This window comes from Sebastes fasciatus, chromosome 4, assembly GCF_043250625.1.
Source record: "Sebastes fasciatus isolate fSebFas1 chromosome 4, fSebFas1.pri, whole genome shotgun sequence".
Lineage (NCBI taxonomy): Eukaryota > Metazoa > Chordata > Actinopteri > Perciformes > Sebastidae > Sebastes > Sebastes fasciatus.
This window is the reverse complement of record NC_133798.1, coordinates 38,684,884-38,704,342: the sequence shown is the minus strand read 5'-3', so window position 1 is coordinate 38,704,342 and position 19,459 is coordinate 38,684,884. Positions and strand designations below refer to the sequence as shown.

Here is a 19,459-nt window from a genome sequence, read left to right as displayed (position 1 = left end):
TAAATAAAAAATATATATACTATATATATATTCTCATTAACAACTCAAACTCAAGCTGGTTTAAAAAAGTGAATTCTCATTATTGTCCACTAGAGAGCACTGTCATTCTACAAGCATGTAGGAAAGCACAGGATCTCTGTCTGTGTGTCTCTGCTCTTTATAGTCTGTAACTAGAAACACATCCAGAGAGAGAGAGAGGATAACCTGTTATTACTGACATCTGGAGGGCAAACAGTTCATAGTTGATCTGTTATCATGTTTCTACCATCACTGCTTGTGTTTCCGCATGGAGGGAGGAGACTTTGTGTTACGTTTGAGGAAGTTGCTCAATATAGGAAATACACATGTTGCTACACTGTGAGCAAAACTACCTGATGTTGTTCTGCTTTCATGGATCACTCACTGGAGGATCATTCACACCCATAGCAGCGCAGTGTGTTGTGCATCATGTCGGTTTAAACACACAAAGTCACTTTGTGTCAGTGAAGTTGTAGCAGAATGAATAACTCAGTAACTTCCTCTACTTACATCCGTAACCTCGGTTATAGTTTGCATCGCAGACTGTCCGACTTTCTGGACCCTCAGGACAGGTGGAAGGACGTGATTGTCTCCATCCGGAAGCCCAGTGGAGAGCTGAGGTACTCTCAGCTTCATGTGAGGTAGGGGATTATTATTACAGCAGATATTAAGATGATATGTTCACTGTCATATTGTCTGTTTAGGTCGAGGTATGCTCATATCTATTTATCGATCTACTGTGTTTCTGTCTCAGGAGATATGAAGGTCTTGTTGCACAAGGTAGAAGTCCCACAGAGGAGCTGCTCCGAGACTGGGGGACCTCCAACAGCACAGTGGGAGAACTGGTGGACATCTTGAAGAGACACAAGTTACTGGCTGCTGCTGGTGTCCTGCTACCAGGTATGATTTCTAATAATAACAGACTATATAATATACATATAACCATATCTAATGGTCTACTAACACATCATCCTCATCCAAACAGTTTTCCAATGTCATTTCTTTGTTTTATTTTGGTCATCAAGTCAGATATTTCTGTCAGATATGTTCAGTGAATGAGTACAGCAACTCATATTTATTTTGTCAGGGACTATATGTACAAAAACCATTAGAAAAGAGAAGGTTAGTAGGGGGAATTAACCTAATGTGTGACATTTATTGCATTTCAGATTTCTGGAATATATTGTAATATAAATCCAATACATTAAATCCAAACCCAGTACCACTCTGAAATCCCCCCCAGGATGTGTTCTAATCAGATCATAAATAAGAAAATGCAGATATCACACTCGTAAAAGAAATGATAGACATATCAGTACTCTAATGCCAAGTTTTCTCAGACAAATCTTGATTTTCTAATGTGGGACAGTCATGTCTGAAATGTGGGACACTGAAAGTCTGTTAAAAAGCCTTAAAATCACCGTAATTAATGTAGGAAACACTCCAGGCTAAATGTGCAATGATCCCATGTTCAGTAATTTTACCACTTACAATGTGAATGGAACAACATCAAACAAACAATAAGACTATAAATAAAAATAAATAAAGACTATAATAGTTTTGAAACATTTAGGCATATTAGAAAGACATCAAATATCAATTATTGACTTTTATTTGTTTGAGGAAGACCTACACCCACTGGACCTTAGGTGTCCCACATTAGGCAGTTTCCCACTTTACAGCAACTCACACAACCAGGTTTTCTTTCCACCTACAGTCTGCAGGCAGGTAGACACAAACACTATCATGTCATAATATAGACCACACTGCCCTAAAGGTCAAGGAATCCCTGGAAAATGAGATGCAAATAGCAAGGAGCACCTGGTAACAAAGCTATTGGTAAAACTTTACTATGAAGAATATCTATAGCTTTCATAACAAGGTGCTATGTGAAAATGGGGAAATTCCGCATTCGAATTTTCCATATTGACAACTATCTTCTTCTTCTTCTTCTTTGGGGTTTTACAGCAGCTGGCATCCTTTGTGTTGCTATTGATAACTACGAACACCAGTTCCGGTGTTACGTTGAAGTCTGTTCCCCCGTTGAATAGTGTTTTCCGTGCCCCCCTTTGGTTAGGGTTAGGGGGGAAAACATTGCGATGGGAAACGGTACTCTACACAACACCTGTGGGAATTATCATTGTTGCTATCGGTTCCATTTTCCTCAATGAGGCAAAATGAGTTCCCTCCTAAATAGTGCCTGTGTCCTCTCCACACAACATAACCCTAACCATGGTAGTAATTTTGTGTCCTACAATGTTACATATGGGATTACATGATGACATACAATGATAACACATAGCAGGAGTTGACAATCATGATAAAGAAAAGAAATCAAATAATTGCTTTACAACACAAAAGAGGGAAAACACATTATTTCTTTGTGTTTGTGTATTTTCAGGTATTAAAACCATGCTTTTGACTAGAGCTCCATATCATCATAACTTATCTTGATGTCTTTTCTTTTGTCCAGACTCAGTGGAAGAGGCCGTGTCAGCAGAGGCCCAGGTGGCTCCTCCAGCTGTAGAAACATACAGCGCTCTTCCAACTAGACCACTGGAAGAGACGGAGACACAGCCGGTACCTGACAGCTCTGTTCTGCAGCCACAGATGCTACTGGGGAGCAGTGAACCAGGACACACAGGTGGATGAATATGACTTCTTTTGAATGCCTATAGTCCTTTGTGGTGATCTGTACATGAGAGGAGGTTGTGAAGCATATGTACTGTATGTCAGTTGAAAACCTCAACTTCAGTTTTGATGACCTTATGTGCATGTTTTGAATTTAATTGAAATATAATATCCACCTTGTGTAAGGAAGAAACATTCGGGTTGATAAAACATGAACTACTTAATAATGATAATAAAAACGTAAAGTTACAAAGTGCTTTACGTGGTTGAATCACGATTAAAACATTTCAGGATTGCAAGACGAATAAAATCAGACAAGTACAAATTATACACAAATAAAATGGAATAAATTACTCAACAATAATATAAGATAAAACAATAATAATAATGGGGCCTTATGAATATAAGAAAAATAGAAATAAAGGAGTATGTAACATGTAAGTTATGTACACAATGATACAATATATAACATTATATATGTAGAGAAATAAATAAATAATAAAAATATGTGCATCAGACACATACAATATGTAATCAGTGTAAATAAGTATAATATTAGTATAAATAAGTATGATATTAGTATAAATAAGTATAATATTAGTATAAATAAGTATATTAGTATAAATAAGTATAATATTAGTATAAATAAGTATAATATTAGTATAAATAAGTATGATATTAGTATAAATAAGTATAATATTAGTATAAATAAGTATGATATTAGTATAAATAAGTATAATATTAGTATAAATAAGTATAATATTAGTATAAATAAGTATAATATTAGTATAAATAAGTATGATATTAGTGTAAATAAGTATGATATTAGTATAAATAAGTATGATATTAGTAAAAATAAGTATGATATTAGTATAAATAAGTATGATATGACCCTTTTCTGTGTGTCCCTTGTTAGAATTCTCCAGTTTCTTGTACAACGAGCTGATGAAGGTCACAGGCAACTTCGATGACCGTCCCATATCAGACGGCGGCAGCAGACTCGGAGAGGGAGGCTTCGGCACGGTGTACAAAGGTCTCATTAATGACAAACCTGTTGCTGTGAAAAAGCTCAATCCAGTAAGTGAACAATATTTCCATACCAATCTCATACTTTTACAGATCTTTGTAAAGCACAAAATATGATTTTTTTTACATTTAGATGGATGACGTCTCCGTGGACGAGCTGCGAGTTCAGTTCAACCAAGAGATCCAAACTCTGAAAGCGTACGTCTCGTCTTCTGTCTATGTCCTTATTACTCACAGCCACCTCATAACCATTATGTTTTATTAACTAGAGCACACACGCTGGGTCGTAATCAAAGTAATGGAAACTTGAGAGAACGAAACACCACTTATTGTAATTACTAATTAGAAAATAAATTGGTTCATACAGATCTTGGTCAAACCGTAAATGTTAACACATGTCATTGTAACTTTCATGATTCTCAGCAAGCATACAAATAATGCTATTTCCCAAAATGTCAAACTATTCACTCTTTAAACCCAGCATAGGTTAACATATTGATTCATATATCTGCAGAGTCAGGTCTGGTTTGATGAGACTGTTTGTTCCGCAGGTTGAAACATGAAAACCTAGTTGACATGGTTGGATTTTCCTGTGATGGACAGCACCCCTGTTTGGTGTACGCCCTCATGGCCAACGGTTCTTTACTAGACCGACTAGCTTGCTTGGTGAGCACCGTCACCGCTGACACTGACTTCTAGTACTTGTGCTTTTTACACAGGTAATTTGATCGTATGCTTTTTGTCTTTCTTAGGAGGGAAGTCCTCCACTGTGCTGGCGACAGAGATCCTTGATAGCTGAAGGGACAGCGAGAGGCTTGGAGTATCTGCACAGCAACCATCATATCCACAGAGATGTTAAAAGGTACATAAAGGGAGGTCTTTACTCTCATCAATGCCCTTCAACTTATATTTTCTTTTCTTTTTTTAACCATGCTTTTTTATTGTTTCCTTAAGAAAAATGACAACAACAACCTGAACCATAGCAAAATATGTAATATGTACATATAATAACAGGTAGTAACTGCAAAATTGAAGTATTCAAGAACAAGGGAGGAGAAAAAATTAATAAATAAAATAATAGTAATAATAATAATAATAATAATAATAATAATAATAAATTAATAAAATAAATTCACACAACAGATTTCCAGCATAAAAATAAAAAAATGTTAAATAAAATAAACAAATAAATAATAATAATGATAATAATAATGATAATAATAAAGAAATATAGAAAATAAATAAATGAGTAATAAATTCACACCAAATTCCCAGCAAAAAATAAAATAGTGTTAAATTGAAACAAAAAAAACAATAATAATAATAATAATAATAATAATAACAATAATAAAGAAATATTAAAATTACTAAATAAATAAAATAAATGTATACAGCAGATTTCAGCATAATTTTTTATTTTTTTAAATAATAACAATAAAGAAATATTTAAAAAAACAAACATACAAATAAATTAATTTGTTTAAAATATTCTTAAAGGAATAGTTCCATATTTGGGGGAAATACAGATATTAATTATTGATGTTTCACAGCTCTCTGTGCTCATAACCTTTTTTTTTTTTCCTCTCGTTAGCGCAAATATCCTGTTAGATGAAAAATTTGTGGCAAAGATGTCAGACTTTGGGCTGACGAGGGCGTCGGCCAAGCGGACGTCAACGACCATGATGACGGAGAGGATTGTGGGTACCCGTGCGTACATGGCACCTGAGGCGCTGAGAGGAGAGATCACACCCAAATCTGATGTCTTCAGCTTTGGAGTGGTAGGCTTGCTTTCTGCAGACACACGCACACGGCACACCCAAAATACACACACACACAGATGGGGATATTATGTCAGGAAACTGCTACTGTAATGTAAAATATAGAACACAACTCTGCAGTTTACTTGAGTGTAAGGTTCACCTGCAGTACTGACACACACACAATTGCAGGACATAAACATTACAGTATAGATTTCTTCCTATTTGTGAAAATAGAGCTCTGTTTTATGTATCATCTGTCATTATATCCTACTAAAAACACTACAGTTTCAGGCCACAGCTGTACTGTATTAGTAGCTGTAAATGTCAAACACATGACCCAGTGTATGACATGGGTTGAATGATTTATGGGATCAGCAGTGTATAAAACCGCCTGACCTTCCATATAGAGCAGTATATACAGCTTATATGTCTTATTAGGACAGCTGTGGAAACACTACAGTGTCTGTGAAGCTACCTGGCTCATGGTGGAGTCATAAAGGGTTTTCTCTGGTCCGGAGCCATGTGTTTGACCCCCATCTCTCTCTGCCATCTACAGGTGTTGTTAGAAATATTGTCTGGACTCCCGCCAGCCGATGAAAAGCGTGAGCCGCAGTTCTTGGTGAGCAGCACAAAAGAGGCTTTCACAGTGTGTCTGTCAAGCTCCAGTTCACGATTACAGCTTATTAAAGACTTTGCATTTAATTAGTAAAGGAGTGTTATCAGTTGGTAGTCATTAAAGAGAGACAGTTTCATCTATGCTGCAACTTCAGCTGCTGTTCCAAATGGTAATACACATTTTTTTGGAGTGTATGTGCAATAAAAATGACACTAGAAATTAAGTTTCTCCAGCATGATAAAAGCGGTAACCTGCAATGTGATTTTCCCTCCCTCCCTCGCCCTCCCAGATGGAGATGAGGTATGATATCGATGATGAAGACGAGGAGCTGACTTTAGAGGACTTCCTGGACAAGAAGATGAGAGACTGGGAGCTGAGCCAGGCGGAGAGTGTTTACTCTCTGGCCTGTAACTGCCTCCACGACAGGAAGAACAGACGGCCGGTCATCAAACAGGTACGGGGGGGGGGGCCTCAGCCTGTCTGTGGCCCATAGAGTTATACTGAGGATGCAAATCTTAGGAAATATATAGTTACATTTTAATAAAAGGTTCAGTAATTTCCTAAAACAGTGCATTTGTTTGAGACTATTATCAGCTGTGGATTTGGCGCGCCGGAGAGTATTTAAGGCTGCAGAATGGTGTATGAGGGATCAACTTGTGCGCCCGTGTTCATCGTATTAAAGGAAAGTGTCATCCAGTGCGACAGTGTCGCTCTTTGATATGTTTTAAATAATTCTTTTGGGGGAAAAAAAGGAGGTTTATGACACAGAGGATTAATCTATATCAGACTTAGTGGGATCAATTCATTGTTGGTTTTAGTCTTTTCGTGGGATTTGTTGACAAAAAAATAGAATATTATCAAATTGATCATTTAAGGGACTCAGAGAAACTGCATCTCTGAAGTCTTTTCTTTTGTTTAAATGAGAAATATACAACTGAGGCTGAGCTCTGGTCTCGTAATTAAGTGACAAAGCAAAATATATTTATATTCAAAATAAACGTAGCATGGGATTTGCTAATTTTGTTGTTTCCTGTATCTGATGTACATTTTTATTCTCTGTATGGAAATGCTAAAAAACAAATATTCATGTATATTTTTATTCCATCTATTCTAGTTAATTCATATTAATATCTGTCTTTAACAGGTCCTGTTGGAGCTTAAAGGAGTCGTCAAAAACATTTCACTGGATTTTGAGACGCAGTAGTGAAGCATATTATCCCAGAACACATACAAGATCTCTGAGCCTGCTCCAGTCACGATGCACACATATTCATTTCCCTCTCAAGTTTTAGAGTTACTTGTTGATTGTGACTGACAAAAAAGTATTTTTTGCATTCTTTTTTCTATATTAATAAACTGCACATATATATTTTGTATGATTTACCATATATTGTTTTACTTTAAAGAATGTAATTTTTCTACGGCGTTTTATCAGGTTTGATATCTTAATATCTTGAAAAGTCTGACAGTGTTTGTCGTGTATTTATTGTGAAGGAATAAAATGAACGAAACAGAAAATGTGATTTAAATATTTTATTTTTCGTCTTTTAAAAGAAAGATTTGTAAGAAAACAAATAAGACCAAACATGATGATTTTTTTCTATTAGAATGACACTGTATGAATATAAAGGAAAGGATATTCCTTTCAAACATGAGGTGAGCTAAGTAGTTTGCCTAATATTAATCGCTAGACCAGTGGATGTGGCAACATTTGTTTTTTTTATCAAGGTACTTGTAGTATTCCCTTTCCTATCCAGGTTGCTTGGTGCCCGTTTGAAGGGGGAACCAGCAAAGTGTGAGCAGCTTCCTCTTCAGTGAAATGGGAGAAGTATTGATGTCATATTTCTGGAAGCCCCTGTTGTTTCCACTGTGATCCTCACTGACACAGACAATCACCAGAACAGACCAGACTCTTTATCATAGAGCATCACACAGCTACAATTATGTACATTTACAGCACTTGCATAGAAAAATAAGTTTCTCAGCAGATGATTTTTCATGTAAACCACAGTTATATCAAAAAAGAAGTCAATTTTTCCAATATAAAATGCACTGTTAAAATGAATCAATAGACACAAGTGGGAATAATTCAATCTTTTCTGCTTTGGAGCACCACATTGTGCAAACAGTAGGACACAAATTCAACACATCAGACACGGAAAAAAACATTAATTGACACAGACTTAAGGAATGCAAGTTAAGAATTCGAGCATGTGAACTCAAAAAGTGGGGGTTTTATCATATTGGCGCAGGTTCACATTCGTCACACTAACATTTTTTTTAAAGTCTCAGAACTGGCAACAATGTAAAAACCTCAAGCTTGACTTTGTTTGGGACTCTTTGAATCGTGAATGAATTGTGACTGTACTAACATACATAAATATGCTTCCATTTGGCAAGCTACAAATGGAAATTCTGAAGTGTGTCATTGCTCAGTTGTCCTTGGCGTGCATAGTTGGGTCTCTGGGGAACTTTGTGGGGATTTGAAGTTGTCGTCTTATTCTTTTAAACAAGCGTGGCAAATATGATTCCCCCCCATCGCAGGAATGTTCCACTGTGGAACGTGCCAGGGGTGGAGGTGGAGGTGGTCGGGTGCTGAGGTCTGTTTAATCTTCCTCCTCTGCCTCTGCGGGTGGTCGGGTGATGCGGCGGCCGCCCCTCTTCCCGGGGCCTTTGGGCTTGGCGAAGGCCTGCTTGTGTGCATGCTGCTTGGGATGCACCTCATCGTACATGAAATCACTGGTCAACTCAGCCCCATCATCAATCTCCAACTGGGAAACAGATTAAAAAAATATGAGCGGATGGACTCTCAGAATCGACTTAAACTCACACAGAGAAATACGATTTCTACCTTTTTGATCTGTTACAAATATCATTTTAAACTCTGTATGACCCATACTACACACATCACCTCATGAATTTATTTTCCTTTAAAGACTCTGAAGATCAAGCAGCTTCAAAATGTTGTAAAGGTTTTTACTGTCAATCGATTAAAATAGTTCATCGCGATTAATCGCACATTTTTTATCTGTTCAAAATGAACCTTAAAGGGAGATTTATCAAGTATTTAATACTCTTATCAACATGGGAGTGGACAAATATGCTGCTTTATGAAAATGTATGTATATATTTATTATTGTAAATCATTTAACAACACAAAACAATGACAGATATTGTCAGAAACCCTCACAGGTACTGCATTTAGCATAAAACAATATGCTCCAATCATAACATGGCAAACTGCAGCCCAACAGGCAACAACAGCTGTCAGTGTGTCAGTGTGCTGACTTGACTATGACTTGCCCCAAACTGCATGTGATTATCATAAAGTGGGCATGTCTGTAAAGGGGAGACTCGTGGATACCCATAGAACCCATTTACATTCACTGATCTGGAGGTCAGAGGTCAACGGACCCCTTTGAACATGGACATGACAGTTTTTCCTCGCCAAAATGTAGCATAAGTTTGGAGCTTTATTTAGTCTCCTTTGCGACAAGTTAGTATGACATGGTTGGTACTGATGGATTCATCAGGTTTTTGTCGTTTCATATGATGCCAGTATCTTCACTCTAGCTTTAAAACAGATTCTCCAAAAGATCAAATTGCATCAATGCGTTAAAGAAATTAGTGGCGTTAAAACCAATTTGCGTTGACGTGTTATTACCATGTTATTACCACGTTAACTTACAGCCCTAGTTATTTTACATTAGAGATTTCTGTCTTGTGTCGGCTGTGCTTTTCTCACTGGTTTGAAGTGAACACTGTTCATTTGGAAAAAAGTGATGTCATGTAGTTTTGCGCATAAATAAAGAATTAAGCAATATGTGAATGACAACATGTGACGGTCACACTTCAATCAAATCTAATCTATGTCTATAAAAACTTCAATTCAAATAGTTCAAAACTAGTTCAAATAATTCAGTTTGCTGTCATATATAACAAAGAAAAGTATTTGAGAAGCTGGAATCAGTGAATTTTTGCTTGAAAAATGACGATCGATCATCAAAATAGTTGGACTAATCGTTGCAGCTCTAGATCAAACCACACCCACATAATCCTGACAAAGCACAACTGAGTTATTAAGTGTTAAACTCTTAATAAATGATACCCAATGATGTTATTTCTTTTTTGTAGAAATACAAAATATAGATTTAAAATTAAGTTTTCAAGGGCTTAAAGTTTGTGACAGATGATCAAGATTTGCATACTGCTGATCACAGTCTTTTATCACGATAGATAGTTTCTCACCTTTTTCTCAATCTCGAGCTGGAGTTTGTTCTCCACCATGTCGACCAAGGAATTTTTGGAGCTGGAATACAGCATCCTCTCTCGGATGCTACAACTGTACCCGGGCATAGAATAAATGAAGACTGCAAAGGAAAAGAATAAAAAGGACAATGAGAGGAGCGGACACAAAGTAGCATTCAGAGCAACATAAAAGAACGGAGCTGTACAGAGATAACAGGATGTGTGTCAACTGTGAGAATCTATTCACCTGTGGACTCTAAGTAGTCGCCTTCGTGGGAATGTTTGTAGAGGAAGAAGTGGTAACGTGCAGATTCTTTAGGGATTCTCATCGGCAGGTCTTTCAACTCTGTTGGCTCAGTGCTGCACAACCGAATCAGCTCCTGTTCAGCGTCTACTTCCTGTTGACAGAGGAAATCAAAAGTTACTGTGCTGTTCCAATACATCAGACCTTTTAGGGTAAACCAATCCCATGTCCCTCGTAGACTTTAACAGCGTAAAGAGAAGAAGTTGAAACATGTCTCCAAACTTCTACTTTAAACAAACCGGTATTAGTAATAACGCTATGCTGAAGAGTGGCTGTGTAGCTGGTTGCACCAACAATATATCCAAAAACGCTGATCTCTGATTTGTTCCCATGCCGTGTCCTAACAAAGATTTAATAAAGGGGCTTTATGGCTCCACGCTATAGACCAGACCAACATGGCTTTATGGCTCCAAGCTATAGACCAGACCAACATGGCTTTATGGCTCCAAGCTATAGACCAGACCAGCATCACATCATCTCTGAGGCTGTGCTCCCTTTTGGGGGAAAGAAACTCGCCGTCACAGGAGAGAAAATGATGAAAAGCTGTTGTGTAGCGGGTTAACGGAGGCTTTCACTCTGAGATCTGAGGCACATACGATGCATGAATATTCACTGTCAGTGTGGTAAATCACTAAATGATGCTGGTGACAGTGACTAGCATGGCTAGCTCACGTTAGCTTGAGTGGGAGGCTGCTGCAGTAATACAGTCTCTAAATCTCAGCCTATAAATCAAACAATGAATTAATATGTTTGGGATCTTTGGCTTTCTTTCCCCCAAAAGGGGGCGTGGCCTCGACCTTTTGCCCGTAGTAAGTAGTAAGTACGCGTATGTGCCGGCCTGATGTATGTACTAAAAGTAAAAAAGAGAATGTGATTTGGAACGCAGCGTTTCTCTCGAGGTTGGAGGCTTGCGGTTGTGACCAGGAAGTTCCTGCTTTGACTTCCCTCCGCTCTCAGGTGTCTGAGTGAAACATTTACTCAACAGTTGCTGGTGTAAACCTTCACCGGATAAATAGAACGAAACATGCCGCTGTCTTGAAAAGCTTCTAGGATAAGAGATAAAAAGGGAACTGAGACAAAGCAGCAACAGCACCACAATTATCCTTTTGTACTTTGCCCTGATCTGATCTTGTGACACAAACCCTCTGAATTTCAATGAGAGGAACAAAAGGCTTTTTGGGTCAAAATGAGTAAGTCATTGTTTCGGTCTGTAAACAACTCCCGACCAAAAACATCTCCCACATCCCTCCAACCAATATAGAAAGAAAGACAGAGAATTGATTTGCTTTATCAAATTATTGATCCAGCAAAGGTCACCAGCTCACGAATGATCTGCTCTTAAGGACTCACCAGTTGTACGTAATTCAGTTGTTTGTCCCTAAAACGTTCAAGTGCTGCAACAGCGTCTGAGTGAATGGGGAAGGCCACTCCCTGCAGAGTCTGCTGCTTGGTGTCCACGCTGATGTCCGTCTGCACCTGAACACACCACAAACACACCACAAACACACATACAAACATCACAAACACATCACAAAACAAAACACAAGGCACTTTAGTTTTCTATTACCCCCATAATGGAGATATCAGTGAGGTCATTAATAAGACTGATCAGTGCAAATATTTCATTTGCCTTCAAATACAAATACATATAAAAAAGTCAGTTCTTTATTAACAGGTATATTTATGCAGTAAAAAAAAAATATATATATAAATATAAATATATATATATATAAATATATATACACACATATATATATTTAGGATAATATATAAATAAATATATATATAAATATAAATATATAAATATATATATACACATATATATTTAGGATAATATATATATATATGTACTGTATGCACCGTCAGGAAAAATATATACATAATTCAAAACAATACATTAAAAAAATTAAAACTAATATTTAAAATAGTAATAAATAAATAAAAATAATAAAATTATTACTAATAATGATAATAATACCCCCCCAAAAAATAAAAATAAAAACAAACAAACAAAAATAATAATAATGGCAACTGCCACCCCCCCAAATAGATCTCCATGTTAATATCATTGTTCTTTGTGCAACGACAATAAAGGAATTCTATTCTATTCTACACACACACACACACACACACACACACACATCCAGAAGCCACATGACCACATTATGTTGACATGCTGGTGATATTATGTCATCACGCTGGTGACATTATGTCACCATGCTGAGTTCTCACTCAGAATAATGACTTGTGGATGAGTGAAATAGAATAAATATTCTTCATTTTAGTCATCAGAAAGTGAAACGATGTGTGCAACAAGCAGCTTGAACGCTGGAGCATGATGATGATGATGATGATTACATGAGGTGCTTGATTCAGCAGTGACAAGGCGCCTCCACGAAATCCCACAGAAAAGTGGAAATGCTGGAGGGGGATTACACTGATGGATTGCATCTATTTTTAGATCCCTGTTTCCACAAAATGAAATGCCGTGCAAACATGATTGAGCCTCCGATGTAGCTACCTCGCATACCAAAAAGGATTGCGGCTCTTTTATCCATCTGCTTAGTAAAAGTCAGGCGGTCTCCGAGGCACAGCAATGATAAATATTTCAAAGCCTCTTTCTCATCCAGGGCGGTCCAGATTAATGCTATATTATCTTCCTTCAACAGCTGGTCAAGTAGGACGAGCACAAACCTCACTTCCCATTTTGCTCTGCTGGTTTTTAATTGACCTTACTTTGCTCAAACCATATATGGTAAGAAAGACAGTTCCTGTTTGTGCAGCAGGCTGGGAGAGCAGCAATTAGAACAGGTAGTCTCTCAGAAAACAAGAACAGTTCACTCAGGGTTAATTTATAATCTGAATAGTGAAACTTCAGCTGCTGTTTTCTTTTACTTTCTGTCAGGTGGAGTCCATCTGGCTGCCCTGAAGCCCTTCACATCAGCAGTGTAAACACAGCTAGCGTCATGGATATCACATTACAGCCTTTATCTTTTCACTGCAAACAACAAAGAGCAAAGCACAATGATACAGCTCACCTGTGCTCCATGCAAAATCACTACCAAGTACTCAAAATACAGAGCATTCACATTTGCATGTAACTCTCCTAACATGGAAATAATCATTTGTATAATAACAATTAATAATAATATAGCACCCATAAAGAGCTCTTCTTTAACCACTCTGTCTGCTGCTCAAGCTGAATCAGGTTTATGACTGTAAATAAGAACTCTTATGGGTGTGTTCTGTCCAAAGAGCTAATAGATTCATCTCTGCCAACATCCTCCTGTTCTAATGCATCAGCATCTTTGCACTGTGTTGATACTGCCGGGCAAGCATATGCACACTTGCACTGCTGCTGACCTTGTGCTGTTTTGGAAGGAGTGCCATCATTGATACTCCACACCGTCTCTGGTGGGATTTACATCTCACACACACGCACACACACACACGCACACACACTCACACACACACACAGGAGATGTGATTAGGGAGAAGAATAATGCTGTGAGCCGAGGTAAGCTATTTTTCTCCCCACAGAAGCCTCGAAGTGTAAGGATGACGTACTGTCGTCCCTTTTCAGAACTGAAACCGAGAACAAACCTAATCCACCCCCACATCAGAGCAGACTGAAGCCATAAAACTTGCAGGATGCAAACACAGGCACGGTGAAGTGCATCATTTCCTCGGAGATGATCTCAAATAGAAACGATGACCAAGACATGAAATGAAAATGTCTCGTCTGTGTTTGTGTGTTTGTACCTCATTTAGTTTAATCTGTCTCAGCTCCTCCTCTGCAGCAGTGAGGGGCAGGGGAGCAGCCTGCAAGGTTAGATATTTCCTGTATCCGCTGAGAGTCACTTCATCCTGGGGGGGGGGAATAAACAGCACAATCACACATCATACAGCAATGTAAACTCACTCACTGATACATCATTTCTCATGTCAGTTGCCATAAATGTACAAGACAGAAGCTTAACTTGTTTTAGGTTAGGCTTCTGAAAGTTTGTGGTTGAAACTGGAGGTCATATAAGAGCTTTTACAGTTGTTAAACAAACCTTTGTGGTTCCGAAAATCTCATCCTTGATGTGCCCGCCTCCAAACTCTTTCTTCAGTGTGGCTCTGGTAGCAGCATATAACATTTTATTTCGCACCTGTTGAGAATATGAAGACATTTTATTATTCAGAATATTATTTCAGTCATTATGTTACACAGTTGATTATAAAGATGGGTGTGACTCTGGAAGCTTCTGAGCTTTAGTTATCTTTTCCTTCTTGCTCTGTTATGAGTGAGTTATACTGTTTCTTATAGAGACAATAAAGAACAATATGGGATGGCAAAAGAGGCATTCATGTTATGAACATAACTGCGATTGTGTTGGATGATTGACTATATTCTTGAGAAGGTTTTCATGTGAACTAAGTTTCGGTTTAAATTTAGTGTCACTCACCAAAACGCACTGAGTGCATCGTTGAGTTCTAACATTATGAATGCATTTCCTCCCTCATAAGACATTTGCAAGCCGATTTTTATTAAATAATTTTGCAACCTGCCTCGTTTACATCCATGTTTACATGCTAGCAATCTTCTTCCTCCTGCCTTTGCTGATGCATTTCTACGTTTCATAGTGTTAATGCCACCTGTAGATCAAAGAACAGACCAAAAAGGGATCCACTCATAAAGACCTTGCTCCATAGCAGTAACTCCACAGGTTAACTATAACGGCCCTCTGAAAGTGATTTTTCATTTTAAGGCTATATAAATAAAGTTGACTTGGGTTGACTCGAGGCAGCAGCATGCGCTGGTTGTGAAAGGATTTTTGCAACTTCCAGGCAAGCCTCAACCTGAAGCACTACGCTTTGAGCGAGAGGGCAGGAATGTTAAGCTCAGTTATGGCAGTCAGAAAGTGAATTTGAGCTCAAGTCCACCATGCAGTTAGAGGGCCACAAATATCCTGCATGGCACTTTATTTTGGCATTGGCCTATCCTTGCAACATTCCTCTTTCCACTGCTACAGAAACAACATTTGTATGTCTATTTGTCATGGCTATTTTTGAATCACAGTGACTCCGTCCTCCTACAAGTGGTTCATCAAGTTGTAATAGAACACAACGACTAAGAGTGACACTGTATGGGTCAAGAACAAATGTAAATGCAAATGCAAAACACACATTTGCATGAGAAGGAAACAACAAAGCAAGATAAGCCTACATCACCTAAAAGAGGGTGCATTTTAAGTCAGAGATGGGAGGTTTAGAATAAGCACCATGTTATTTAGAAAGCACCATAATCTAGCCGTGTTTAGATTTCAAGAGGTCTGTTAGGGAATAATGACTGCACTGCTGTCCACATTTATCCAGTTTTCCAACAAGCATACAAAGAACTGCAGCCTTGATGTGGCAACCCCGCCCATCGCATACTCAAAAAGCTATTCATTAAAGCCGGTCTGGGCTTGGTTTTCTTACAATAGAGCTGTCTGGTGACCAGGCCAGGAAGACCCACTCGTAGCCCTGGTTGTTAGTGGAGTCCAGCCGGTACAGAATATAGCAGGGCACGTCGTCCTCGAGGAGGGGCAGCACTAAGGAATCATACTCCTGGTCCCACTTCTTGGATGCTCTCCCGGTGGTGCCCATACTCAGCTGCTCTGGAAAGCAGATGTGTGCAACAGAAAAATCAGCAGTGCATGGATTTGTTAGTCATGTTGACATTCTAACGTCAGCTTGGGAAGAAGTACGAGTTAAGAGTTTTCTTGGCAGACTAAGCTGTAAACAAACACTAGTCTAGGACTCGGGGATACTGCTGCTTACCGCCATCAATGACGATCTTTAAGACTCGATATTGGTCTCCGCTCCTGGCAGTGGCAAAGACATCTTTCACATCGTTACCCGCTGAGGAAAGACAGAGAAGGGAGTCAGTCTCCTGCTGCTTTAAACAGACACTTGCTTGACAACAGCACACTCTTGCTAACATGCACGTTTTGAGCTCTGGATTGCAAGTTTCCACCTCAAAGTTTTTATCTTACCAACCTGTGAAAACCAACCAGATGTTAGACACAATACAAAGACCACATAATTATCATCTCATTGAGCTTTTTTAACAAATATATTTAAATCATCCCTTACATTTTCACACTGAGTCAAGCAGAAAAAACATATAACTGGGCAACAATGAAAAATACAGCAAAATACTATATTTTATAGAATTTGTTAGAGTAACCAGAAGGGTGTTGGGTTTCGCTCAGCAACACTTCAGTAGAACAGATGTGACTGAAGGCTGACCACCTTTGACCCCAAACCCAGGCACAATAAAACAGGTCTGTAATTCCCATTCAAACCAGCGTATTAACAGTTTTAGTCACAATGACTCTGCGGTTTTCCTTTCTAACAACCCTACCAAAGCTGGGGAACAACTACAAATACAAGTATGATTGCAATATGATTGCTATTTATTTAATTGATTATTTGTTTTTGATAAATCACGCAGGAAGGAACAGTTCCTTATAACATAGATAGGGCGGTAAATGGTTAAACACCATAACACATTATATTGCAACATATACAACACTTTTTTCACAGGGTTTAGTACTTTAAAGCACTGGGATTCACTTTGATTTTTCTCTGCTTGTATAGTCTAGTCAGCTATAGACATGCATGTGCAAGCAGTTTGACTTAGAATGAGCCCTGCATTAGCAAAACATGTAAAAATAACAACTTTAGTCTGCTATAGAATAACTTGACTGATTTTGACAGGGGAGAAAAACACACACACATAAGAACTGATTATACCTTTGATTTTAAGATCATTTACATAAAACACACTGTTGAACGGTGGCATGTAGGGTTAGTAAGTAGAGACATTTAACATCTGTCTATCATTAACTTAAACATAATTTGCAGGTTGTTTTACCTCGAAACAGGATGTCAACATTTCAGCGGTGCTGCTGGTATTTATAACAGCACATCACGCCCTACTGAAGTATATCTTTATAATAACACAGTGAAGGTTCATGTCAGTGCTATTCACATATCTATATGAACACCGGTCGGCTCTACCAGGCCAGCAGTGTGTTTAAATGAAGGCGTCGCCCATTTAGAAGGCTAAACTAACGTTACAGGATTTAAGCTTTATGCTTAGAAGAAGCTATGACAATAAATGACACTTGAACTATTGTGGGGAACATATATGGAGTAGCTGTGATTTCTGTGGCTCATACTCAGGCTAAATACTCAGGGATTATGTCTCATAGTCCTGAAAGTGCCCCAACAGGGCACCGCTGATCACACAGCAGCAAAGGGGATAGTGCAAAAAACAAGATGCATCACAGCTAACACAGCTAAACAAAGTGTAACAACATATGAACCATTTAAATAGAAGGAAGTATAAAAATAGGAGCAGTATATACAGTATTGACAATAAACAGACAATAAACAAAATTGCACAAGTGGAAAATGATATTGCACAGTGAGAATGAATGAATGAATGAAAAATATCAGGTTATTGTCAGTTGTTGGTGTGTAAGTGTTCTGTCTGACAGCTGAGGGAAGGATAACAACTTTACTCTGCTAGAGAATAAAGAGACTGATTTTGACAGGGGAGAAAAACACACACACATAAGAACTGATCATACATTACATTTTAACATAATTTACATAAAACACAATGTTGAAGGGTGGCATGTAGGGTTAGTAAATAGGGGCATTTATAATCCTTGTCTATCATAATTTGCAGGTTGTTTTACCTCAAAACAGACTGTAAACATTTCTGCAGATCTGCTGCCATATTTAACAGCACTTTATAATACCACAGTGAAGGTTAATGCCAGTTATTCACATATCTAGCAGGCCAGCAGCTGTTTAAATGAAGGCGTTGCCCATCATGCAGAAGGCTAAACTAACATTACAGGATGTCAGCTTTATGCTCAGAAGCTATTGCATATAAATGGAGTTTGTGGGGAATAAATCTGCAGTAGCTGTGATTTCTGTGGCTCATACTGAGGCTAAATACTCAGAGATTATGTCTCACAGTGCTGAAAGTGACTGCTGATCTCACACACACACACACACACACATCATGGTAGCTCACAGCTCAGAGAGCTAGCTGGGAGCGGCTAGCTAACTGTAGCTAGCTCCTCGTTGAGATGAAGAGCAGCAGCTAGTTAACACTATTAAACACTCTCTCATTCAGTAATATATATAGAGAGAAGGACAGAAAGATGTAAAGCAAAGAGACTGATCTACCTTTAATGCCCGTTTGATGTGACATGGTGTGTTTCTGTCGTCAGTCGGAGGATGAAGAGCTGAAGAGCTGATCAGAGAAACAGGAAGTGGACTACAGCCAGAAGACACGCCCACAATGTGTCGTCATCAACATCACAAATCACATGACACAGTCACACTGTTTATTTAAATGTTACTTATACTTCATCTCATACTTATATTTAGTTATTTTAATATCATTTCGTATTAATAAATAATTAATAATTAAACATAAATATTTTGCATTACAATAATTAAAAAACAACAACATAATAATAATAATTATTATTATTATAATAATAATAATAATAATGATAATCATCATCATCATCATCATAATCGTAATAATAAAAAATGTTTACAGTGTCAGAGGAAGTATTCATATCCTTTTCATAAGTAAAAGCAGTAATACCACAGTGTAAATAATACCCCATTACAAGTAAAAATACTGCATTCAGAATTTTACTTTTGTTATTATTATGTATTATATTATTGGATTCCAATGCATAAACTTGTAAGCAGCATTTTAATGGCCATGTCTTTTAGGGGGGGGGGGGGGGGGGGGGGGGGGGGTGTCTCTAAAACCGTTTTAAGACTTTA

The 19,459-nt window shown here is 37.9% G+C and overlaps 2 protein-coding genes across 2 annotated transcripts; one reads left to right on the top strand and one right to left on the bottom strand.

The window, feature by feature from the left end:
• The first annotated feature begins 368 nt into the window (after nucleotides 1-368).
• On the top strand, nucleotides 369-7,569 carry irak4 (interleukin-1 receptor-associated kinase 4). The gene is made up of 11 exons (XM_074634011.1): nucleotides 369-659; nucleotides 773-918; nucleotides 2,492-2,662; nucleotides 3,566-3,726; nucleotides 3,809-3,873; nucleotides 4,227-4,341; nucleotides 4,428-4,537; nucleotides 5,267-5,453; nucleotides 5,992-6,054; nucleotides 6,341-6,505; nucleotides 7,196-7,569. Exons 1-11 carry the CDS (start codon nucleotides 499-501, stop codon nucleotides 7,253-7,255), a joined length of 1,404 nt encoding a protein of 467 aa, XP_074490112.1. The 5' UTR covers nucleotides 369-498; the 3' UTR covers nucleotides 7,256-7,569.
• Nucleotides 7,570-18,984, bottom strand: twf1a (twinfilin actin-binding protein 1a). The gene is made up of 9 exons (XM_074634012.1): nucleotides 18,842-18,984; nucleotides 16,412-16,492; nucleotides 16,070-16,248; nucleotides 14,662-14,757; nucleotides 14,366-14,470; nucleotides 11,954-12,079; nucleotides 10,547-10,697; nucleotides 10,300-10,421; nucleotides 7,570-8,822 (listed from the first exon to the last, which is right to left on the bottom strand). Exons 1-9 carry the CDS (start codon nucleotides 18,864-18,866, stop codon nucleotides 8,658-8,660), a joined length of 1,050 nt encoding a protein of 349 aa, XP_074490113.1. The 5' UTR covers nucleotides 18,867-18,984; the 3' UTR covers nucleotides 7,570-8,657.
• Between the last annotated feature and the right edge of the window lie 475 nt (nucleotides 18,985-19,459).